General features: G+C 44.3%; 1 protein-coding gene across 1 annotated transcript in view; it reads left to right on the forward strand.

The window, feature by feature from the left end:
• The window catches only part of LOC122814504 (Snf2 related CREBBP activator protein), a 3,617,155-nt gene that overhangs the window by 922,798 nt on the left and 2,667,492 nt on the right, over window positions 1–26,865 (forward strand). Inside the window, exon 7 of the mRNA XM_044087079.1 lies at window positions 3,047–3,136. Within this exon, the coding sequence (XP_043943014.1) occupies window positions 3,047–3,136 (90 nt within the window). The remainder of the gene's footprint in view (window positions 1–3,046; window positions 3,137–26,865) is intronic.

The raw sequence follows: 26,865 nt of genomic DNA on the forward strand, positions 1-26,865 counted from the left end.
TCTAGATACCATTCACAGGGATCTTACAGGTCAAAGCAATGGGGTGCCTCCACCTCCAAATCTGGAGATGATAAAGCACAACCCTACAGTAAGCAGTCTCAATGACTTTCCTCTGCCGTCTCCAAGCACTTATCTTTTGGCACTCCCCTTGGGGGAAAACTAGCACTTCATGCTCAAAATTGGCAGTTAATTACCCAGGACAAGTGGGTGTTAAACATAGTATCCTAAGGGTGCAGATTTCATTTTCATTCTTTGCCAATTCCAAATGGTTGGCCAGATCTGCCACAAAACCAGTGGGCAGAGGCCCAGAAACTGGTCATGTCCCTCATGGATATGGGGGCTATTCAGCCGGTACCAGAAAAGGAAACAGGACAGGGTTTTTCTTCAAGACTTTTCCTGGTACCCAGAAAAGACAATTCATGGCGTCCAATACTGTACTTATCGATTTTGAACACGTTCCTGGACATTACAAAATTCAAAATGCTGACTTTATAACAGCTACTGCCTGTGCTAGGCAGGAATGCTTGGTTAGTAACTCTAGACTTAAGAGGCATACCTGCATATCCCAATAAGGGAATCCTGCAGAAGATACCTCCGCTTCAAAGCAGGTTTTTTGCATTACCAGTTCTCTGCACTGCCCTTTGGCTTATCTGTTGTGCCCATGGTCTTTACAAAGTGCCTGGCACCAGTAATTGCATTTTGCAGACAAGGAAGCATTAAAATTTATCCTTATCTGGACTACTGTCTCATTCAAGCAGAGGACAAGGACACTCTCTTTTTCAACATCTGGCATTTGTAAAAAGGCTTTTAGCATGCCTAGGGTACACCATAAATGATAAATCACAACTGGTACCCTTGCAAATAATTGCATTCCTGGGTGCAAGCTTGAATATAACTGCCCATATGGCTTACCTCACACCAGACAAAGGCAACTGACAACATTCTTCAAACAAATGGCAAGAAAAACCCAGTTATCTGCAAGACAAATTCTCAGGCTTTGGGGTTCTTGGCATCCTGCATTCTACTAATTCCAAATGCGAAACTGCATATGAGGAAACTTCAATGGTACCTAAGTTTATGGAGTCAACATTGTCAGTCTGGAAACATGATTCCTCTCATTCCCTGCCTACAACAGGAGTTTCTTTGGTGGGCAGAGACATGTCACCAAAACAAGGGACATTCATTCACTCTACCCCCTGCCACCCAAATCCTAACTACAGACTCATCAGACTATGCTTGGGGGGGCCCACCTGGCAGGGAGATGCATTCAGGGCAAATGGAGCCGAAGCCAAATGCATCTGCATATCAACTAGAAAGAGATGCTGGCTGTTCAGAATGCTCTGACAGCCTTCAAGTACTTATTTCATCCAGGACAACTACTGATAAAGATGGACATCACCACAGTTATGTGGTACATAAACAAGCGGGGGGGGGGGGTCCATATTCCTACCCCCTTTGCAGACTAGCCATGGCCTTGTGGAACACGGCCTTGACTTACCAAATACATCTTCAAGCTCCATTCCTGCCAGGAAAGCAAAATACTCTGGCAGACCTAAGCAGAAATCTTATGGACCCGCACGAATGGAAACTGGATCCACGAATCTTCAGCATGTTAACACAGAAATGGGGGAGACCAGACACAGATATATTTGCCTTTCCCTAAAATTATCAGTTGGACAAATTCTGCACAAGAACTCCTCACAAAAAAGCATGGAAAGTGGATGCCCTATCTTTCAGCTGTAAACACCTGTCAGTCTATGCATTTTCCTCTCTGCCCCTCCTCTCCAAGGTCTTACTAAAAGTCAGACAGGCAAAAACAAAAATGATCCTAGTTGCTCCGGACTGGTCTTGCCAGCACAGGTACCCCACTTCTAAGGAATATTTTCTCTGAGGGGTTCCAACAAGACGTTCTAGAAGCTGCTACTTGGAGCTCTGTTCATATCTTCACAAAGCATTGTCATTTGCCTCTTCTCCAAATCCAGGGCAGGCTTTGCCACTGCAGTTCTTCAGGGCCTTATAGCCGCTCCTAATGCTTTTTAGTTCCATCTTCCCGTCCATAGCTTTGGGTATCTACCCAGATGTAATGACTACAACAGTGAAACACGAAGAACATAGTACAGTTGTGTACACTTACCATAAATGTAGATGTTCGAGTGTATTCACTGTTGCAGTCCGGGTTACCCACCCACCAGTCCCCTTTTCTTTCCTTCACTGTACACAAAAGCCTTTGTGGTGTGTTTGGTTTATATATACACATTTTATATATTTTTTATATATATATATATATATATATATATATATATATATATATATATATAATATATATATATACATTTTATATATAATATATACATTTTATATATAATATATATATACATTTTATATATAATATATATATAATATTTTTGCTCCCCATTTGGGTAAAATGGCGTTGGCTGCATGTTTTATACCAGGCGACCTGACGTCATGGAAGAGGAGACAGCAACCGACGCAAGACTTTGTTATTCAGGCCGTCTGAGGGCAACCTGCCAGCAGATTACCCAAATGTAATGACTGCAACAGTGAATACACTCCAACATCTACATTTTATGGCAAGTATACTCAACTGTACTTTGTTTATCTCGCTTTCATTCTTACTTCCCACCCTCCTACCCCCCCCCCCAAGATTTTTTCAAGGACCGAGGTACTAGTTTTATCATGGTTGCTTTGTCTTTCTTTGGTTTTCACCTAAGAAATGTGACAGAATGGCATATGGTATTAGCGGCAGCATCTGAGGTATCTCTAGGTGCATCATGGGATAGGGACTTGGCCTCGAGCTGTCTGAATACCTCGAGCTTTGTAGTAGGCCTACCTGGAGCCGAGGATCAGCTCCAAACCCATCTGTAAGAATGAAGGAGAGATGAACAACTCACGTGGAATGTTATGGTGAGTACATAACTTTTTATCTTGAGTACAGTTAAAGATAATATTGATGTCCCTTTTTTCTGGTTTTGTATTAGTGCGATGCTGTAATAGTGTTGTGTTGTAATGCACTTTGTTTCCACAGGGGAGGATGTGGAGGAGACCATCCAGGAAGAGGAGTTGCTTGAAGGAGAGACTGACCACACTGCAGAACTTGAGGAGCTTGCTAAAGAAGGTATGTATTGCTTGCATGATTATACATTTAGAATATGAGCACCATTACAACTAATGAAGTGGAAAATCTACTGATGCTGGTGTCTGACTCATCCTCACTAAACTTGTACAAAAATGTAGTGTTGGTCTTCATTTTCTCTAAATACTTAAATATCATTTCTTTAATTGTATGACTGTACTCTGTACATTTGGAAGCACGCTTGTTTTCTCATTGATTGGAATATTTAGTCGAGTACAGATGTTCTTCGTGTTTCACTGTTACGGTTATCACACTTGGGTTATCTGCCTGCAGGTAGCCCTCAGTCGGCCCGGATACCAGTGTCTTGGGATTTCTGCGTCTGATGCTGTCGCCTCATTAGCATGCCAGGTCGTCAGGGGTATAAAACATGCAACTGACACCATTGCATCAGCTTTTCTTGCCGTGCAGGAGCCTGAAGCAGAAGCAGTTCTCGAGTGCTGATCAGCAGCTACCTGATATTTTCGTTTTTTCGAGTTTCAAACCTGAAGTCTTCTAAAGAGAAGTACCCCGTTGGGGATCCTTTTTTCTTGCTCTAACCGATGTCAGAAAAAGGCAACAATTGTCTTGCCTGTGGAAAGCAAATCCCTCAGAGATTTTTATTTTTACTGCGTCACCTGTTTAGGCCCAGACCACGGTGTCCCTCGCTGTCAGTTTTGTGCCTTGTTCAACGCCCAAACTATTTGTCGATGTCCTTCAAGGATGCATCTGCAGTCCTTACAAATGGGTAGTCCTGTCGTCAGGCAGCCCTTCGGTCGGCCGGATTCCAAAGTCTGGGTCTGGCTTCGGCTGGTGTCGCACTTCACCCGACGTCGTAGCTGCAGTTTTTCGGGTATAAAGGCATCAGCCGACGCCATTTTCCCCAGACTTTCTTGCCGCGTGGCGCCCGAAGCAGAAACTGTTCGCAAGTGCCGGTCGGTCAGATCCAGAGATTACTACTACCGAATACTACTTCGAAGACTTCTAAAAAGCTAAGTACCCCGTTGGGGACTCTTTATTGCCTCAGCCGATGTCAGAAAAAGTGAATAACTGTTTAACTTGTGGGAAACAAATACCTCATAAAGATTTCCACTCTTACTGCTTACCTTGTTTAGGCCCAGACCACGACGTAGCAGCTTGTCTAGCCTGTGCTTCTTTTAACCGACGGACGCTTAGACGTCGATCGGAGTTTGCTGAGCAGTTTTTCGGCTCTGATTTTGCCTTTATGCCGTCGGATCCTCCGACTACACAAATTACCAAAAAACGCAAAGAAAAGGACCGACACTCGCGGTCCGCGGTTTCGGCCGAAACCGCGGTTAAGCAAACCGCAAGTGTCTCGGTTTCGGCCGAAACCGAGCAAGCGGTTCTTTCTTCAGCCGAAACCATGCCTTCTACCGAGGCCTCTTCTAACCTGATAGAATCGGCTTCTGAAATCCAACCTTCTGTTGCGGTTTCTCAGGAATTATCAGACACTGTTCCCTTGGATATTTCAACCCCTGCACATGGAGCTGCTAGGCCTCCTGCAGCCATGTCTATTAAGGCCTTTGCCAGGGCTAAAGCAGCCAAAGCTTCAAAAACGGTGCCTGCCAAACCCCCGTCTCACAGGCCCAGCACCAGTTCCCATATGCTTTCTTTGGCTGAGGATCTCATTTCTTTAATTCGTGGATCCCAGCCTCATCCAGACAGGACCTCTCATCCACCTCCAGAGAAGAGGCCTAGAGCAGAGCCCCCTGAGCCAGTATCCACAGATGATTCCTCTGATGACTCAGAACATACAGACCCTCCTGAGGCTCCTTATTCCCCTTACGAAGACTCTGATGCTGAAGAGTCCATTCCTTCAGCCTCTCCTCCTGAGGAATTTTCCTTTGGGGAAACCTTGCATGCTATGAGGGAACAATTTCAGTGGCAGGGCCAAAATTTCTCAGACTCCAGAAAAAGGCTTAGAACCTTTCTACATTTGCCACAACATAGGCCTTTAGCTATACCTCCAGTTCTTTCTGTTGTAGATGATGCATTTAATGATGCTTGCACTGCTCCTGATTCATTACCTCCGGCCCCTGCTAAGCCCGATAGGTTCTACAGGGTCCCGGACACTCATCACCATTTATACAAGGCTCCTTTTGCAGATCCAGAGACTACCTCCCAGGGCCCTAAAGCTGTAGCAACTGCATATACTAAAAACCCCCTCCCCTCTGAAAGGGAATCCAGGTCCTTAGAGATGGGGTAAAAAAGTTTACACCTCTGCTACTTTGTCAGCTAGGGCTTTGAACTGCCAATTTCATATGATTCAATATCAAGAGTTTATGCTTGACCAGTTAACTAAAAAGCTGTCCTCTGAAGAATCTTTAGATAAAAAATATGTTCAGGAAATGGTACATAACATACAGCAGGTTAGTAACCATTCTTTAAAATGTGGCTATGATGCACTGCAGGCTTCCTTTAGATCAGCCATGACTGGCACAGTTATCAGGAGACATGCATGGTTGAAAGAGCAGGCATTACCAGATCATGTCAAATCAAAGCTTTTGGATGCACCCATGGACAAAGTCAATTTATTTGGTTCCCCTGCACAGCAGGTACTAAAAAAGATGGAAGAGAAGGCGAAATCTGTACAAACAGTGAAAGATTTCTTACAGGTTCAACCTCCAAGGTTTAGCAGGAACTGGCCCTCCAAGAATTGGTCCTTTCCGGACTCCTCTAAGACACAGAGAGGCAGGAATAGGCGTTCAAGAGGCAGAAACCAATCCAGGGGTGCCTACAGGGGCGCCAGTGGCAAGGTAACAACCAGCGAGGCACGGACGCAGCCACCACCACTACAACAACACAATCACAGTGACTTGGCTGTGGCACCGCCTACCAGGGAACAACTGGAAGCACCCTTAGGCGGAAAGCTAACCTTATTTTCAAAGAACTGGCATTGCATCACAAGGGAAAATGGATTTTGCGAACTATAGACCAAGGTTACAGGTTCCATTTCCATACTCTACCAGGAAAGAGAGGAATGCCAAACCTACCACCTACTCAAAGGGCAGAAGCTCTAAAGCAAATATCTCAATTATTAAGAATGAGAGCTGTGGAAAAGGTACCATCTATGGAACAAGGAAAGGATTTTACTCCAGACTCTTCCTGGTACCAAGAAAAGAGAGCAAATGGAGGCCTATTCTCGACCTGTCCGCTTTAAACACATTCCTCATTGTTCCAAAATTCAAAATGCTGACCCTACAGCAGCTTCTTCCCATGCTGGGCAAGGAGTCTTGGCTGGTAACTCTAGATCTCAAGGAGGCATACCTGCACGTCCCCATACGACCAATTTGCAGAAGATACCTCAGATTTCTTGCAGGATCAGAGCATTATCAATTCTCAGCATTGCCCTTTGGCTTATCTACTGTGCCCAGAGTGTTCACGAAATGCCTGGCATCAGTAATTGCTCATTGCAGACTTCAGGGATCCAAATTTATCCCTACCTGGACGACTGCCTGATACAAGCGGACAACAAAAGCAAGCTAACAGAAGACTTACAAAGAGTCATTTACCTGCTGCAAGCCCTGGGATATACAGTCAATATAAAAAGTCAAGGCTGATTCCATCCCAAAGAATAACCTTTCTGGGTGCAGAGCTGGACACATCAAAACAAATGGCATTCCTAACTGCAGAAAAGAAAGAGCAACTACCTCTCTACTTCTTGGCATTAACAAAGCAGAACCATCTAACTGCAAGAAAAGTACTGCAAGCCCTAGGCTTCATGGCATCCTGCATAATTCTGGTCCCTCATGCCAGACTGCATATGAGAAAGCTACAGTGGTACCTAAAGAATTTGTGGTCCCAACACAAGCACAGCCTAGAAACCAAAATTCCAATAATCCCATGCCTGAAGCAAGAGTTCCTATGGTGGGCTCAGGCCTGTCAATCAAACACAGGATTGCCTTTCTGCAACAGTCAACCAAGCCAAACCATCACGACAGATGCCTCAGACCTCGGTTGGGGGGCACACATGCTGGGCAAGTGCATACAAGGCTTATGGACTCAAGACCAGCTGCGCCTGCACATAAATCTAAAGGAAATGCTGGCAGTAAAATTGGCAATCCAGTCATTCAGACCATTTCTCGAAGGAGGTCAGTTGATGATAAGGACAGACAACACCACAGTTATGTGGTACATTAACAAACAGGGAGGCACACATTCTTACCCTCTATGCCGGCTGGCACTGGACCTATGTGATGTGGCTCTGAGCTACAACATTCAGTTACAAGCAATTTTTGTACCGGGAAAAGAAAACATTCTAGCAGGCATATTAAGCAGAACTACCACAGATGCCCACGAATGGATGCTGCATCCGGACATCTTCATAGCCATCACAAGAGAATGGGGATTACCACAAATAGACTTATTTGCATCCCCACTCAATCACCAGCTAAAGAAATTCTGCACAAGGACGTACCACCCACTTGCTTGGAAAGTGGACTCCCTATCTTTCAGTTGGAAAAACCTGACAGCATACGCATTCCCACCACTTCCTTTGATGCACAAGGTGCTTTTGAAGATCAAAGAGGAACGTCCAAGGATCATTCTGATAGCTCCAGACTGGCCAAGACAGCATTGGTACCCATTGCTGAGGAGCATGTCTCGGGAACAAATATGGAGACTACCCCTGATCCCATTACTGTTAACACAGAACAACTACAACATCCTGCATCCAAACCTGAAAACTCTGCAACTAACTGCCTGGAACATTACATAAGAGCAATTAACCCAAATTTATACCAAAGGGTTAAAGACATAATCCTTGAGGCTCGTAGACCTTCAACAAGAAAGAATTATGCAGCAAAATGGAAAAGGTATCTCATTTGGAGTACTGCAAAGGGAGAAGATGTGGCACTGGTAAACATAGCCAACATCCTGGAGTACTTGGCAGAGCTCTTCCATACAGGCCTGTCCTATTCTTCCTTCAAGATACATGCATCAGCTATTTCAGCAGAATACAGCTTGGATCCTCCTGTCTTCTCTCATCCTCTGCTCAGACAGTTTCTGAGAGGAATTAAAAATGTAAAACCTCCCAGGAAACCACCATTGCCAGCATGGGACTTGAACTTTGTGCTAGAAAAATTGACACTTCCTCCTTTCGAACCAGCAGCAACAGCAGAATTACAATACTTATCCTGGAAGACTGCTTTCCTGCTGGCAATCACCTCAGCAAGAAGGGTCTCTGAACTACAGGCATTAATGGTAGTGCATCCCTTCCTGATCTTCCATCAAGATAGTGTCCATGAGAACAAATCCTACATTTATGCCTAAGGTGGTATCCAGAGTGTCTTTAAATCAGGCTATCCACCTACCTACATTCTTCCCCAACCCACAGAACAGGGGAGAAAGACTGTTGCATACCTTGGATGTACATAGACAATTACGCTACTACCTGGACAGGACCAAGTCCAATAGAAAAACTGACCAGCTTCTGGTAGCATATGCAACAGGAAAAGAAGGAAAACCAATTTCAAAACAGACAATCTCCAAATGGATAGGAAATTGCATTAGATTTTGTTACTCCTACCATGGAAAGAAAACTCCAGAGAACATCAGGCCTCACTCCACAAGGGCTACAGCCACTACCACAGCTTTCTTACGAGGAGTGGCTACCAAGGACATTATAGAGGCTGCTACTTGGACCTCCGTGCATACGTATGCCAAGCATTACAATTTATCTTTATACTCTAGATCCCGAGCAGGTTTTGCCACTGCTCTTTTGCAAGGGATCCTAACTACACCATAATCTTTCCTTTTTTCCTCCTCCCCTAGTTTAGCTATGGTATTCTACCCATTTGTAAGGACTGCAGATGCATCCTTGAAGGACATAGTACAGTTTTGTACCTACCATAAATGTAGATGTCCGATAGGAATGCATCTGCAGTCAGGATTACCCACCCACCTTCCCCTCTGTGGTACTCCTAGGGTATTTGCCATCCTTCAGCTAGCTTGGGGGGGATCTATTATGGTGTATTTGTTTGTATATATGTACATACATGCTTATTTTATGTGTTTGCTCTCTACTATTTGGAAACATTGGCATTTATCCAAATTTAGCCATCCAAGAGGGCACCTGGCATCTGGGGCAAGAAACACTGAGGAAAATGGCGTCGGCTGATGCCTTTATACCCGAAAAACTGCAGCTATGACGTCGGGTGAAGTGCGACACCAGCCGAAGCCAGACCCAGACTTTGGAATCCAGCCGACCGAAGGGCTGCCTGACGACAGGACTACCCATTTGTAAGGACTGCAGATGCATTCCTATCGGACATCTACATTTATGGTAGGTACAAAACTGTACTTTTTGCTATTTGTCTCCATTCTTTTGCTGTCTTTCTCTGTATTCCAAAATGGCGTTGGTAAGCCATTCTACTACCGACCTACCAAAAAAGCACAAAGATAACGAAGAGACAGACCACATCGGTCCAAAACTGCAGACGACGCTTCTGTTAAGCTAGTCGCCAGTCCGCCGGTCCTCAGTGAGGAGCTTTCACAGCCCTTGTTACCCGCTTCTACAGATTCGCAGGCCTCTACTGAGACCCAGTCTGAGTCCGGTATGCCCGCGAGATGCTTCTTCGACTGTGGAATTTGCAGATGTCTCTACCTTGGATGGGTCCATAGCAACTCTGCAGGCACCTGCTTCTGAGGGTGTATTCAGACCTTCCTATGTACGTATTAAACAGACTACTTCATTAATTACTAAATCTATCAAATTTCTCATGCCCAGAGTTTGCACTACACCTAGGAAACCAACCAAAGCACATTCACAAGCTCCCATGTCACAGAAACAAATGCTTAGAATGGCTGAAGACCTTATTTTAATTAGGGGAAGCCAGCCTCCCCCTTCTAAAAGACAAAGAATTGATGTTCCTTGCGATTCTTCAGACCATGAGTCTGATGACTGTGACCCCTGTGATTACCAGGACATACCCTTATCTACTTACGCGGACTGAGATGCAGAGTAGTCAATTCCCTCAGCCCCCCCCCCCCCCCAAGAGGACTTTCTTTTGGTGAAACCTTGCATACCCTAAGAGAGCATTTCCGCTGCAAATGCCAGGACTACCCACAGTTCAAAAAGAGACTCGGTGAATTTTTAGACTTGCCTCAGCATAGGCCTCTAGCTTTTCCCACTTACCAGGATATTGTAGATGTCTTCATGGAATTCAGCCTTACCCCTGATACTTTACCCACCAGCTCCTAGAAAGCCTGACAGATACTACAGAGTACCTGACTCTCACAAATTTCTCTTTAAAAAAAAAATCTCACTGCGGATCCAGAGACCATTTCCCAGGGACCTAAAGGTATTAAGGCTTCTACAGCCAAAAAGCCTACCCCTTTGGACAGGGATTCTAGGGCTTTAGACAGATGGGGTAAGAAAGTATATACCTCTAGAACTCTTGCCATCAGGGCTTTAAATTGCCAGTTTCACATGTTGAAGTACCAACAGCATATTATTGATCTAATTAAACAAAAAAATGTTGATTCCTGATTGTGCAGAAAATAGGGACTTACAAGACTTAATGCATTCTGCAAACCAAGTTGGTAAACATACTTTGCGGTGTGGTTTTGATGCCGTAGAAGCATCTTGCATGGCTACTGTCACTGGATCTGTTTTGAGAAGGCATGCTTGGCTGAAGGAACAAATCTTGCCAGACCATGTCAAGGCAAATTTACTTGATACTCCATTAAACCAAGACTGTTTGACTCCATAGCAGAAGTTCTTAAAAAGATGGAAGAAAAAGCTAAATCCATGCAAACTGTTAAATATTTCTTACAGATACAGCCACCTAGATTCAGTAGGTATTGGCCTTCAAAATAAATTATTTTCTGCAAATGGTATTCAATGATAAATTCCAGATTTCCAAATCTATTTTGTTTAATGCACCTGTACCTGACTGTGTGCCAAGAACAAAATATGTAATCTTATGGACTCTCCTAGCTGTTGCAAGGAAGAACATTACATCAAACTGGAAATCCAAAGCTTCTCCAACTTTTAAGCAATTCATGAATATGGTGTCAGCAGTATCGCAATTGGAAATGAACACTATTAAAGGAAGAGCTGAAAGAACTACATTATACGTAGCATGGCAAAAAGTAACTGAAATACTGGAGAATAATGACTGCAGCAGATTATAATCAGGAAACAATTGTATAGAAAGTCCATTATATGTCAATAGACACCCTTGTAAATACTTTATTTTGGTTTTAATGTTTGATATCTGTTTAGAGGTTTTAGCCTACCTTTTTAAATAATTTGTAAATACTTCATTGTCATAAATAACCTGCATTCATGTTTTCTTGTTTTTGGAAATAAATAAAAATATTTAAAAAAAAAAAAAAAAAATTGGTCCTTTCCAGTCCCTTCTAGACCACCTCAGCCCTTTCCAGACCTTCTCAGCCCAAATCCAGAGGCAACGGACCACAAAGACTACAGTGTCAGGGTATACACACATTTAAGGAATGGAGTGCTCCCTCTTCAAAAACTGGGAGTGGTAAGCCATCCCCCTATGGAAAAAGTTCACAGTGACTTGTCCTTGACCCTTCCCAGCCATGCCCAAGTACTTGCACCCCTAGGAGGAAAAATCATCCTGCATGTGGAAAACTGGGAGTATATTACCAAGGACCGATGGGTCTTAAACATTGTATTCCAGGGATACAGAATCCATTTCCACTCTCTCCCAACCCGAAGCAGATTGCCGGACCTTCCTCCAAACCAGTGGACAGAGGCCCAAAAAGCAAGTACTTTCTGTTCTCAGTATCAGGGCTATTCAATCTATGCCAATAGAGCAAGGGGGACAGGGTTTCTAATGCAGGCTGTTCCAGGTGCCCAGGATCTGTCAACCCTAAACACCTTCCTGGTGGTACCAAAATTCAAAATGCTTACACTCCAGCAGCTCCTACTTATGCTAGCCAAGGACTCCTGGCTAGTCATCGTAGACTTAAAAGAAGCTTATCTGCACATCACCATAAGGAAATCTTGCATGAAATATCTACTTTTCAGGTCGGGCTCTATGCACTATCAGTTCTCTGCACTTCCCTTTGGCTTATCTACTGTGCCCTGGGTATTCACAAAGTGCCTGGCTCCAGTCATTGCTTACTGCAGGCGGAGAAATATTCATATTTATTCATATTTGGACAATTGCCTGATTCAGGCGGAAAGTCAGGAATTGGTACTTAAGCACCTGACGTTTATAAAGAGACTCCTAACTTCTCTGGGGTGTACCTTCAACAAAAATAAATCACATCTGGTACTCAGCCAAAAGACTGTATTCCTGAGAGCAAGCTTGAACACAGCTTCCCAGATGGCATTCTTCACTTCAGAAAGGAGGTTTATTTGACAACTTATTTTAAACTACTGGCCACCCAAACTTAGCTATCTGCAAGAAAGATACTGCAAGCTCTAGGATTCATGTTGTCATGTATTCTACTGATTCCATATGCAAGACTGAATATGAGGAAACTCCAATGGTACTTAAAGTCTCTGGTGTCAACATTCCCAGGGCCTGGAAGCAGCGATTCCTATCATTCTTTGCCTAAGGACAGAGTTCCTTTGGTGGGCAGAGGCTTGCAACCACAAAAAGGGAATCCCTTTCTCGCAACCCCCGCTATCCAAACTCTGACAACAGACGCATCAGACTATGCATGGGCGGCTCACATGGCAGGCAAATGCATTCAAGGCAAATGGAGTCCAGGACAAATTCACCTGCATATCAATCAAAAAGAAATGTTAGCTGTGCAGAATTCACTGACCGCCTTCAAATAACTTACCCTGCCAGGACAACTCCTACTAAAGACAGACAAAACCACAGTTATGTGGTGCATAAACAAGCAGGGGGAAACTCACTCCTACCCACTCTGCAGGTTAGCCATGACACTGTGGAATACAGCCTTAAGCAACCAAGTGCACCTGCAAGCTCAATTTCTGCCAGGCAAACAAAATTCACTGGCAGACGACTTGAGCAGAAATCTGATGGACCCACACGAGTGGAAACTAGAACCAAACTCTTTCATACTTCTAAGCCACAGGTAGGGGACACCAGATGTGGACCTCTTTCTGCCCCCCCCCCCCCCCCAAAAAAAAAAAAAAAAATCAACTAAACAAATTATGCACCAGAATTCCCCACAGCCAAGCTTGGAAAGTGGATGCCCTATCCTTCAAATGAGAAAAACCTCTCAATTTATGCTTTTCCCTTTCTGCCCCTCCTTCCAAAGATCAAACAGGACAGGCCAAGGACCATCCTTATTGCACCAAGACTGGCCATGCCAGCACTGGTACCCACTCCTACGCAGTCTGACAAAAGTGCCACCATGGCATCTACAGCAGACCCCCTCTCTGCTGTCCAAGCAGGAGGGACAGATTTTGCATCCTCAGCTGCAAACCCTGAACCTGGCAGCCTGGTTTATTCCCCGAATACATCACCAGCAGCCCTCAGCAAACAGGTGCTGGATGTTCTCCTTGAGGCCAGGAGGCCAAGTACTAGGAAATCCTATTCAGAAAAGTGGAATAGATACTGTTCTTGGAGCCACTCTCAAGGGAAGGACGCAGCCGTACCCTCCTTGCCGCTGATCTCAGATTACCTAGCAGAGCTGCTCCACAAGGGCCTCTCCTCATCAGTTAAGATTCATGCCTCTGCCATCTCAGCTTATTAAAATACTGAGCCACCCTATTCTTTCACTCTCTGATCAAACAGTTCCTGAGAGGAGCTAATTTAAGACCCCCCCCCCCCCAGGAGAGCTCCCACTCCTCCCTGGGACATTAACTTTATACTAGATATGCTCACACTTCCCCTTTTTGAGCCTGCTGCTACAGCAGAGTTAAAATTACTCTCTTGGAAAACAGCGTTACTTCTAGCCATCACTTCAGCAAGAAGAGTGTCTGAGTTACAGGCCCTTATGGCTGTGGAACCCTTAATTATCTTCCATGTGGACAGGGTTTCCCTCAGGATTAACCCATGTTTTATGCCCAAGGTGGTATCCTGTGTGGCTTTAAACCAATCCATCCGTTTGCCAGCCTTCTTCCCTAATCCTCAGAATAAAGGGGAAATGATCCTGCACTCCTTGGACGTGCACAGACAGCTCAGGTTCTACCTTGACAGGACTAAACTTTTTAGGAAATCTGACCAGCTGCTGGTCAGCTTTATTACAGGGGCAGAGGGCAAGGCCATTTCGAAACAAACCTTTTCTAAATGGATAGCACACTGCATCCATTTTTGCTACAAACAACATGGAAAACTTCCTCCTCAAGGGATCAGGCCTCATTCCCCTAGGGTACCTCAACCTCTACTGCTTTTCCCAGGGGAGTCCTTACCAGAGACATCCTAGAAGCTGCAATCTGGAGCTCTATACACACCTTTACCAAGCATTACCCCTTTCCTATTTTTTTTTTTAAATCCAGAGCTTGTTTTGCCACAGTCTCACAAGGCCTGCTAGCCAGCCTTACTACTACTTGACTGCCTCACCCCTTCCTCAGCTTTGGGAATCAACCCAAGTGCGATGACTGCAACAGTGAATACACACGAACATTTATGGTAAGTGTACTCAACTGTACTTTTTCATGCTGCCTTACTGTACTTTGCTTCAGAAGACTTTGTAGAGCTTTGATTTTACTTTGAGTCTTACAAATTTTTTGATTTCCCCTCCTTCAGTAGGACAAACCTGTCTAGTATTGTTAACTTGATTGTTGCTTGGAGACATTTTAGGCTGGAGCAGTGTTGTGCTTCTCATCGGCAGCACAAAACTGATGGTTCCTAGTTCTGGTCTTTTAAGTAATTTGCAAAACAAGGATGCTCTAATAAGTATTGCTTTTAATAAAATGAATCTTCCTTGGTATTAACGCTACCATTCTTTATGCTGGGGAGATGCTCTGTTTAATCTGGTGCATAATTAAAATTGTCGTCACCTGAAATTCTTTTGCTTGAGAGTTCGAAAGTATGATATCCTTCCTCATCACTGTTGCAGTATTAACAGCTGAGAATCCTGCTTATTGCAGCCAAACGTCTGAACATCTTACCAAAACGTTTTTGCTTTGCAGGTGCTGTACAGTAGACACATGTCCTACTTCCAAGGTATAAGGTACATAAGTGACGTACGAAAGCCTAAACTTCAGAACTACTTTGCCGCAATTTGAGCACTTTTCTTTGAGTTCAGTCTGCATGTTGTTTACTAGGTTGGTTCAGCTGCTGAGCCTTTACAAAGTGTCCTGTTGGGATCTGTTCCTTTCTTTTTCTCTTTAGTATATATATATATTTTTACATGTCAACCAGGAAGGGAAAATGTGGATGCTGGCAGCAGATTCCCCGCAAATAGGCATGACAGGTGCCTTTTTTGTTTGGGTGCTACTCACGATTTACTTGATAAGAGGTTTGTCATGAGTTTGTTCTGAAGACTCTTCTCTGTCATCTGACCCCTTTTCTTTTTACTTGGAGAGTCATCTTTTAAAGCTTCTGGCCAGGAGTACCATGACTTCTGAGTACACCTGCCCAGACATTCAACTGTTGCTTAAAAAGAAGCCTAAGAAGGTGCATATTGAATCTATTGCATTCCATTCTTCTCCGGATGTCTCTAAGGTTGGATCATGAACCTGATGACTGTCAGGTACTAGTGTCTGCTCTCTTCCATGTCTCATTTGGAGGCCAACATGGGGCTGCCTACTTGGATGTTCACTGAGGGCGTGCTGCTGTCTGCTGCAGATGTAGAGGGAGAGCCTTACTTGATAATATAGGAGGGGCCAGGGGGGGTTCCCCAGATATTAGTTGGGGAGGAAGTCCCTGGTACTCTTATTCAATTTAAGCAGGGTCTGAGCCTCCTACGTTTGGTAGGGCTGAAGTTAACCTCACCAGATGGATCTACTCAGGATGATGAATTTCTCATTTGCTGTTAATTGTCCACCCTTTGGTTGACTGTTTGGGTGATAGGGTTTTGATTCCTTTTTGACAGCAGTTTTCTGAGGATGTGCTTCAGGTTTTACAGGTGGTGAGGAAGCTCACCTCTAGAAAATATTATTTGGTGTCTCGCGCATGACCTGGACCTTTTTTTCCTGTGGATGTTGCTATGGTTCTTGTTTGTGTGAGTTGCTCAGTTATGGCCTGGCATATTCAAGTGTTAAATCACATTTTTTGGCCATTTCTGCTTGTCTCCCTCTGAGCCACCCCTCTCCTCTCACCCCCTGATCACAACAGCTCTTGCCCTTGCTTCTAGATGTTCATCATTTCACTGTTGCAGTCATTACAATTGGGTTATCCTGCTGGCAGGCTACCCACAGTCGGCTCGAGTTCCAAAGTGTAGGTCCGGCGTCTGTTGCTGTCGCCTCCTCTCTGACGTCAGTGCGCCAGGGGTATATAAGATGCAGCCGACGCCATTTTCTTCAGTCTTTCTTGCTGTGCGGTGCCCGAAGCAAAAGCAATTCGCAAGTGCCAGTCGGCCAACTCCTGAGATTTTCAAATTCGAATTTCAGATCCGAAGTCTTCATTAAAGCTAAGTACCCTACTGGGGAAACTTTTTTCTTGCTCCAGACTGATGTCAGAAAAAGTTAATTGCATTTCTTGTGGGAAGCAAATACCTCATAAGGATTTTCATTCTTACTGTATTCCTTGCCTAGGCCCTGACCACAATGTTTCTAGTTGTCGGTTTTGTGCTAGATTTAACCAACGCGCTGTTACGATTTTGCATTTCATTACTTTGGCCGAAGATTCAATTACATAATGCCGTTGGAACAGCCGACTACCGGAGTTTATAAAAAGCACAAAGAAAAAGAAAAGGACAGGCATCCGAGGTCCAAAACCGACGAGGCTTCAGCTAGGCCTGACGCTGGTTCTCAGTGAGGCACTTTCACGGCCCCCGACGCCCGCTACCTCAGAGCCACAGGCCGCTTCCGACTTCCACGTGGAGACAACTAGGCTGCTGGAAACTCAAGGTATTGGACACTCGGAAACTATTCCCTCTGTTGGGTCTGGAGCCGCTGAGCAGGCATCGGCTTCTGAGGGTGTTTTCAGGCCTACACAGTTAAATGTAAAGCCAACTTCAGCTTGAAAGGCAAAGACTAAAGCAGCTCTAAAGACAAAGAAACAAGTACAGCATTCTTCTGGACAGTCCTCCATGCCTAAAAATAGATGCTTAAAATGGCTGAAGACCTAATTACTTTGATCAGGAGGGGTTTCCATCTCCCTCCTGATAAGAGGCCTAGGCAAGAGATAGAATATGAATCTTCAGATAAGGTTTCCATTTCCTCTGATTCCTCTGCTGAACATGAATATTCCCTTCCTCCCTATGAGGATTCTGATGCTGAAGAGTCTATCCCTTCAGCCTCCCCTCCTGAGGATTATTCTTTTGGGGAGACCCTGCATACTGAGGGAGCATTTCCATTGGGAGAGCCAAGATTACTCAGAATCCAAGAAAAGGCTTGGAGACTTCCTTTTATTACCCCAGCACAGACCCCTTTTTATATTCCTGCTGTTTTAGACATTGTAGACTATGTTTTTACATAGTCCGGTCTATCTCCTGACTCTTTACCCACCAGCTCCTGTTAAGCCAGACTGATACTACAGGGTTCTGGATTCACATAAATTTCTTTACAAAAACCCTGCTGCTGACCCAGAAGCTGTTTCTCAGGGTCCAAAGGGGGTCAAGGGTTTCACTGGAAAAAACGCTATCCCCTCTGATGGGGATTCAAGGGCCCTGGACAGATTGGGAAAGAAGATTTATACTTCTGCTACCTTGGCTGTAAGAGCTTTAAATTGTCTGTTTCATATGCTTAAATATCAGCAATATCTTGTGTCACTGCTTAAGCAGAAAATGTTAAATTCAGAATGTGCAGAAAACAAAGAAATGCAGGATTTATTGCATGCAGCTGATCAAATGGAAAAGCATACTTTGCAATGTGGTTTTGATTCTCTAGAGGCCTCCTGCAGGGCCGCAGTTGCAGGTCCTGTCATCAGGAGGCATGCTTGGTTAAAAGAACAGAATCTGCCTGATCATGTTAAAGCAAAACTATTAGATGCTCCATTACAACATGATACCTTGTTTGGTGTTAAAGCAGAAGAAGTGTTGAAGAAAATGGAAGACAAAGCTAAATCTATGCAAACAGTGAAGGATTTCTTACAGGTACAGCCTCCCAGATTTCGCAGGAACTGGCCTGCAAAGAATTGGTCCTTTCCAGTGTCAGACAAGCCACAAAGAGGCAGATACAGACACCCTCAGAGGCAGACCACAGCCCCAAGGCTAATACAGGCCTAAGCAATGGGGGTGCTTCTAACTGCAAAAGTGGAGAGGAAAAATCACAGCCATACAGGAAATAGTCTCAATGACTTTACCCTGCCAACACCAAGCACATCTTCTGGCAGCTCCTTTGGGGGGAAAACTAGCACTTTCACAAAATTGACACATGATCACCCAGGACAAATGGGTCTTAAATATCGTATCTCAAGGTTACAGGTTCCACTTTCACACCCTGCCAAGGCCAAATGGTATGCCAGACCTGCCACGAAATCAATGGGCAGAGGCACAAAAGCAAGTTTCATCCCTCATGGACATGAGCAATTCATAAAGTACCACAGCAAGAGCAGGGACAAGGATTTTACTCAAGGCTATTCTTGGTACCCAGAAAGGACAAAGCCTGGAGACCAATACTGGACCTGTCTATCCTAAACACATTCCTGGATATTCCAAAATTCAGAATGTTAACTCTGCAGCTGTTTCTGCCCATGCTGGGCAAGAAGGCTTGGCTTGTGACTTTGGGACATGCAGGTATGCCTCTTTTAGGTCTAATCAGACAATTATGCAGAAGTTACCTCAGATTTATAGCTGGCTCAATGCACTAATTCTCTGCACTGCCCTTTGGCTTATCTACTGCGCCCAGGGTCTTCGCAAAATGCCTGGCACCAGTGATTGCATTTTGCAGACAAAGAGGAATACAAATATATCCTTACTTGGACGACTGCCTTATTCAAGCAGAGAACAAGGAGACACTACTACAGCATCTGGCGTTTGTAAAAATGTTACTAACAGGTCTAGGGTACACAGTAAACAAAAAGAAATCAAAACTTGTACCCTCTCAAGAGATAATATTCCTGGGTGCAAGCTTAAATACAACTACCCAGATGGCTCATCTTACTCCAGACAAACACAAAAACACGAAAAATTTTGCAGGCATTGGGCTTCATGGCAACCTGCATTCTACTAATTCCATATGCAAGACTGCATATGAGGAAACTTCAGTGGTATCTAAAAAGTGTTTGGACTCAACATTGCATCAGCCTGGAAACAATAATTACCCTCATTCCCTGCCTGCAACAGGAGTTTCGATGGTGGGCAAAAGCCTGTCACCTCAGCACGGGACAGCCATTCACCATACCCACAGCCAAACAGACATTGACAACAGATGCATCAGATTATGCTTGGGGGGCCCATATGGCAGGAAGATGTATTCAGGGCGCATGGTCCACAAGTCAAATGCATCTACATATCAATCAAGAAGATGCTAGCTGTACAGAATGCCCTGCCAGCCTTCAAGGATCTACTTCATCCAGGACAACTACTGATAAAGACGGACAATACTACAGTCATGTGGTACATAAGCAGGGGGGCACACATTCCTACCCCCTCTGCAGACTAGCCATGAACTTGTGGGACACTGCTTTGACTTACCAAGTACATCTGCAAGCACAATTCTTGCCTGGAAGGATAAATACTCTGCCAGATGAACTAAGCAGAAACCTAATGGATCCCCACGAGTGGAAATTGGATCCACAACTATTAAGCATGATAACAAAGACCTGGGGATGCCCAGACATAGACCTATTTGCCTCCCCTCACAACTGCCAACTACAGAGATTCTGCACAAGGACTTATCACAAGCAAGCATGGAAATTGGATGCTCTATCTTTCAGCTGGAAAACCCTAACAGTATATGCCTTTCCTCCTCTGCCTCTCCTCCCCATGGTACTCCTCAAGGTCAGACAAGAGAAGCCAAAAATTATACTGATTGCCCCAGACTTGCCCCGCCAGCACTGGTACCCAATCCTAAAGAGCTTGTCTCAATGCTCAGCATGGACGTTACTTCAAATTCCTCACTTATTGACCCAACAAGACGGTCAGATACTGCACAGCCAACTCAGGAACTTAAACCTGGCAGCATGGCGGATAATGTTGCCATTCAAGACACACCTCTCTCTAAAGCAGTGATGGATGTTATTTTGGAGGCTCAGTACCAGAAAGTCTTATGCAGAAAAATGGAAGAGATTCTGTGCTTGGAACCAGGCACAAGGTATTGACACGACTGTTTCAAATATTCCTCAGATTTTGCAATACTTAACTGAGATGCTGGATAAAGGCCTTTCCTTTTCATCTATTAAAATTCATGCCTCTGCCATTTCAGCTCATTACAATACAGAACCACCTATTTTTTTCACATCCATTACTAAGGCAGTACCTCAGAGGGTCCAAAAACATAAGATCTTCTAGGAGAGCCCCAATACCTGCATGGGACCTCAACTATGTCTTGGAAATCCTCAGACTGCCTCCGTTTGATCCAGCCTCTGCAGCTGATATAAAATTCTTATCCTGGAAAACAGCTCTGCTCCTAGCAATAACCTCCGCTAGACGAGTCTCAGAGTTATAGGCACTCATGGCTCTGGAACCTTTTATCATTTTCCATCATGACAGGGTTTCTCTGAGGACAAACCCTACATTTATGCCTAAGGTAGTATCCAGTGTTGCCCTTAACCAAACAATTCATTTGCCTATCTTTTACCCAAACCCACAGAATAAGAGTGAGAGACTTCTGCATTCTTTGGACATTCACAGGCAGCTGCGCTTCTACTCGGACAGAACCAAAGCTTTCGGAAAGACCGAACAACTTCTAGTGGCATATGCTGCAGGATCACAAGGAAAGCCCATCTCAAAACAGACTATTTCAAAATGGATAGGCCACTGCATTCGTTTCTGCTTTTCACAGCATGGCAAATCAGTGCCTAAGGGCATTAGGCCACATTCCACCAGAGCAGCAGCCACTTCAGCAGCCTTCCTCAGAGTAGTACCAACCAAAAACATCTTAGAGGCTGCAACTTCGAGTTCAATGCATACTTTTACAAAGCACTGTCACTTACCTCTTTACTCTAAATCCAGGGCAGGCTTTGCCACTGCAGTTCTGCAGGGCCTGATAGCCTCTCCTAATCCTATTTAGCACCAGCCTCCCAACCTTAGCTTTGGGATTCAACCTAATTGTAATGACTGCAACAGTGAAACATGATGAACATAGTACGGTTGTGTACGTACCATAAATGTAGAAGTTAGTGTATTCACTGTTGCACTCCAGGTTACCCTCCCACCATCTCCCTTTTCTTTGCTGGGACTTGTCTGTACTTCTCTATTCTATACAACCTATGTGGTGTATTTGCTTGTAGATGAAGGAAAAGGGGTTTTTTTGTATGAATGCTTTTTGGCATAATTTAGCCTACCGTGTTAGGGGCACCTGACATCTGGGGCAAGAAAAACTGAAGAAAATGGCGTCTGCTGCATCTTTTATACCCCTGGTGCACTGACGTCAGGGAGGAGTCGACAGCAACTGACGCCAGACCTAGACTTTGGAACTTGGGCCGACTGCGGGTAGCCTGCCAGCAGGATAACCCAATTGTAATGACTGCAACATTGAATACACTCGAACATCTACATTTATGGTAGGTACACAATTGTACATTTGAAGTCGGGCAATTTTTGAAAAGCGTCCTTCATATCAATCCCTCAAGAAAACCTATTCCTGCTCATCCTTGGGACCTTAATTTTGTTCTCGAGAAACTGACTTGGATGCCTTCTGAACCTGCAGTTTACTCTTCCTTGTAACACTGTATTTATGAATCTTTGCTGTTAATTCTGCCCTGAGGGTCTGTGAACTCCAAGCACTCGTTAGTTCCACCTTTTTTGTCTTTTTACAAGGGCAGGGTGTCTCTTCATATTAAAACTTTTTTTATGCCCAAGGTGGTTAATGATCTGTCCTTAAATCAGTTTACCCCCCACGTGCACACAGAATGCTAGTGAAAGGATTCCTCGCATCTTCGATTTATATAGTTATCTTTGGTTTTGTCTATGTAATATTTAAGCTATCAAAATATGTGCGCAGGTTTTTGCTTCCTTTCATGACAGGAAATTGGGTTTGGCAAACCAAGGTGTCTCCTCCTGGATTTCTAAGGCCTTTTATCTTTTTTATTGTTTTCATGGCAAGCAGCTCATTTTGCAGAACTGTGGCCTCTTCTGGTGCTTTTTCTCATGGGTCCAGATAATTGATTTTTTGAATCTGTTACTTGGTCCTGTCTAAATACTTTTACTAAACAGTACATGTTGGATGTCATTTCTGTAGCCAGAGTGGATTTTGCTAGGGCCATCTTACATTGGTTTTCTGAAGGCTTTTTTGTCTTCCTCCTCTCATCCTCTCTAGTAACTTTTGTACTCTCATCTGTTAAGAATACAGCAACAGTGGAAAGAGCGCGCACAGTACAGTTGTGTAAGTAGATGTCCTACTTCTCACTGTTGATGTGTTCTGTCCCGCTCTCTCTCTCCATGTCCAGTTGTGTAAGTAGATGTCCTACTTCTCACTGTTGATGTATTCTGTCCCTCTCTCTTTCTCCATGTCTTCTTGGGTCTGAATTAGTTTGTCGAAGTATACTTGCTTTGAACTGCTATTTATCTAACTAATATCATTGAACTTCCCTTCATCAAACATTCAAATCTGTGAATGTGTGTCCTAGGTAAGGAAACTAGTTAGCCAGCATATGGAAATTTGCCATTTTCTCCACTGTAATGCTGTCTTGGAGTTGGTATATATAAGTAGTGGGTGCAGTCCCCCAGTTTGTTGGGTTTAATTAAGTGCGTTTGTGTTGTGCAGTGGTTAGCGTTGTCGCCTCACAGCAAGAGGTTTTGCGGTTCGATTCTCAGCTTGAGCCCTTTTTGTGTGTAGTCTGCATGTCCTCCCCACGGTTGAGTGACATTTAAAGGCATGCAGGTAAGTGCATGTATGAATGGGTGTGTCTTCGTTGAAGGTTGGATGTCAGGCTGGCACCTTGGCACTGTAGAAATCTACTGCCAATCAGAAATGGACCAGCGTTCCGCTGTGGTGATCCCTAACTGGGAAAAGCCGAAAGACATTACTTTTACTATATTGTGCTGGGCATCTTGGTCCCTTACCTGAAGAAAAACTTTCTCTGATTTGAACCTTCAGTAGAGGTTCGATGAATAGCAGTTCACTGTAAGTAGATTTCAATGAAATATAGGCCTGATGTTCTTCGTGTTTTACTGTTGCAGTCCTTACATTTGAGTAATCTGCTGACAGGTTGCCCTTAGTCGGCCTGATGAACAAAGTCTTTGGTCCTGCGTCGGATGCTGTCCCTTCCATGACGTCAGGTTGTCAGGGGTATAAAACATGCAGCTGATGCCATTACATCAGTCTTTCTATCCGCACGCTGCCCAAAGCAGAAGTAATTTGCAAGTGCCGGTCGGCCTGCTCCTGAAATTTTTGTTTTTGAGTTTGAGAACCGAAGTCTTCAACTAAAAAGCTAAGTACCCTGTTGAGGAAACTTTTTCTTGCTCCTTTGCAACAGGGCCGTCTCTTTGGTAATGAGACTAAAGAAGTTCTAAAAAAGATGGAAGATAAAGCTAAATCAATGCAAACTGTGATAGATTTCTTACAAGTGCAACCTCCAAGATTTAGTAGGCACTAGCTTACTAAGAACTGGTCCTTTCCAGTTCCTTTGAGAACCACTCAAGTCAAACCCAGACATTCCAAAGGCATCAAGTTTCAGTCCCAAGAGACTTTCAGAACTAAGCAATGGGATGCCTCCACTACCAAATCTGGAAACAAGACACCTCCCTATGGTAAACAGTCTCAATGGCTTTCCTCTAGAGTTACCAAGTACTTATATTTAGCTGCCCCTTTGGGGGTGGGGGGGGGACTGGCTCTTCATGCAAAAAAATGGCAACCTATAACCCAGGACAAATGGGTTTTAAATATAGTATCCCAGGGATACAGATTTCATTTCCACACGTTGCCAACTCCAAACGGATGGCCAGACCTGGCCCAAAATCAGTGGGCAGAGGCCCAGAAACAAGTACTTTCCCTCTTGAACATGGGGGCTGTTCAACTAGTACCAGAAGAGAAAAGGGACAAGGTTTCTATTCCAGACTTTTCTTGGTACCCAGAAAAGACATATCATGGTGTCCAATTCTGGACCTATCTACTCTAAACACTTTTCTGGACATTCCAAAATTCACGATGCTGACTCTTCACCAGTTACTTTCTATGCTAGGCAAAGATGCCTTGTTGGCAACTCTAGATTTGAGGCCTACTTGCATATCCCAATCAGGGAACCTTGCAGAAGATACCTTCGCTTCAAAGCAGGCTACTTGCATTACCTGTTCTCTGCACTGCCCTTTGGCTTCTCTACTGCGCCCAGGGTCTTCACAAAGTGCCTGGCTCCAGTAATTGCATTTTGCAGGCAAAGAAATATCCAAATATATCCATACCTGGACGATTGTCTAATTCAGGCAAAAAACAAGGACATTCTAAAACATCTGGCATTTGTAAAAAGGGTTCTAACTTGTCTAGGGTACACTATAAATGAAAAGAAATCACAACTGGTACCTTCACAAAAAATTACATTCCTGGATGCAAGCTTGAATACAACTGCCCAGATGGCTTTCCTTACGCCAGAAAAGCAAACTCATTTGGTGACTTCAAACAGGTGGCCACAAAACCTCTTTCTGCAAGGCAAATACTGCAAGCCTTGGGGTTCATGGCCTCCTGCATTCTTCTAATTCCATACGCAAGACTGCATATGAGGAAACTACAGTGGTACTTAAAAAGTTTATGGAGTGAACATTGTCACAGCCTGGAAACAATGATTCCTATCATACCTTGTCTGTGCCTAGAGTTTCTATGGCGAGCAGAGGCCTGCCACCAGCACAAGGGACTGCCATTCACACCACCCCCTGCCGTCCAAACCCTAACTACAGACACATCAGACTATGCATGGGGGGCTCATCTGGCAGGGAAGTGCATTCAGGGCAAATGGAGCCCAAATCAAATGCACCTTCATAACAATGAAAAAATGCTAGCTGTACAGATTGCACTGACAGCCTTCAAGGACTACATTCATCCAAGACAATTACTGATAGACGGACAACACCATGGTTTTGTGGTACATAAACAAGCAAGGGGGGTACACATTACTATCCCCTCTGCAGACTGGCCATGGCATTGTGGAACACTGCCTTGAGCTATCAAGTACAACTACAAGCTCAATTTCTGCCAGGAAAGCTGAATACTCCGGCAGATGAACTAAGAAGAAATCTCATGGACCCACACGAATGGAAACTGGAACCACGGATTTTTAACATATTGACACGCAAATGGGGGAGCCCAGACATAGATTTTTTTGTCTCGCCCCAGAACTACCAGTTAGACAAATTTTGCACAAGAACTCATCACAAAAAAGCCTGGAAAGTGGATGCTCTGTCCTTCAGCTGGAAAAACCTATCAGTGTATGCCTTTCCCTCTCTGCCTCTGCTCTCCAAAGTTCTACTACAAGGCAAACCAGACAAACCAAAAATAATTTTGATTGCTCCAGACTGGCCTCGTCAACACTGGTACCCACTCCTGCGCAGTGTCGCACATTTCACCGTGTCACCTGCCTCAAGCACCTTCCTTACTGTCTCAGCAGAATAACCAAACTCTGCATCCTCCGCTCCAAACTTTGAATCTTGCAGCGTGGCTAATCACCTAACTTCACCCTTAGCATCCCTCCGCAACCCTGGGATGGATGTCATGTTGGAGGTGAGAAGACCTAGTACTAGGAAATCTTATGTTGACAAATGGAAAAGATTCTGTCTGGAATCGATCTCAAGGGATAAGCACAGCAGTGCCCAGCATACCTCAGATTTTGCAGTATTTAACTGAGATGCTTCACAAGGACCTGTCTTTCTCTTCCATAAAAATCCATGCCTCAGCCATTTCAGCTCATTACAACACAGAACCCTCCCCTCTTCTCTCATCCTCTAAGTATCTCAGAGGGGCCAAAAACTTGACCACCCAGGAGAGCTCCAACCCCTGCCTGGGACCTTAACTTTGTATTGGAGAAACTCTCTCGCCCTCCTTTCGAGCCAGCTGCTACTGCAGACTTAAATTTTCTTTCCTGGAAAATAGCCTTCCTTTTAGCAATCACTTCGGCTAGAAGGATTTCTGAATTACAGGCTCTTATGGCAGTGGAGCCTTGCATCATTTTTCATGCAGACAAGGTATCACTCAAGACCAAACCATCATTCATGCCCAAGGTGGTATCTAGTGCGGCTGTTAATCGGACCATTCATTTGCCAACTTTCTCTCCCAATCCACAGAAGAAGGGGGAGCGGATTTTGCATTCATTGGATGTACACAAACAGCTTAGATTTTACTTGAGCAGGACTATATCTCAAAGAAAATCTGAACAACTGATGGCAGCATTTGCTGCAGGGGCAGAGGAAAAAGCTATTTCAAAGCAAACCATTTCCAAATAGAGAAGACATTGCATTCATTTCTGCTATAAGCACCATGGAAAACCTATCCCCCAGGGGATCAGATTGCATTCCACCAGGGCTGCATCTACTTCTACAGCTTTTCTCAGAGGTGTTCCTACCAGGGATATTCTAGACGCTGCTACCTGGAGTTCAGTTCATACTTTCACCAAACATTATCA

This window comes from Protopterus annectens, chromosome 10.part0 (assembly GCF_019279795.1).
Source record: "Protopterus annectens isolate FY-2018-M chromosome 10.part0, PAN1.0, whole genome shotgun sequence".
Taxonomy (NCBI): Eukaryota; Metazoa; Chordata; order Ceratodontiformes; family Protopteridae; genus Protopterus; species Protopterus annectens.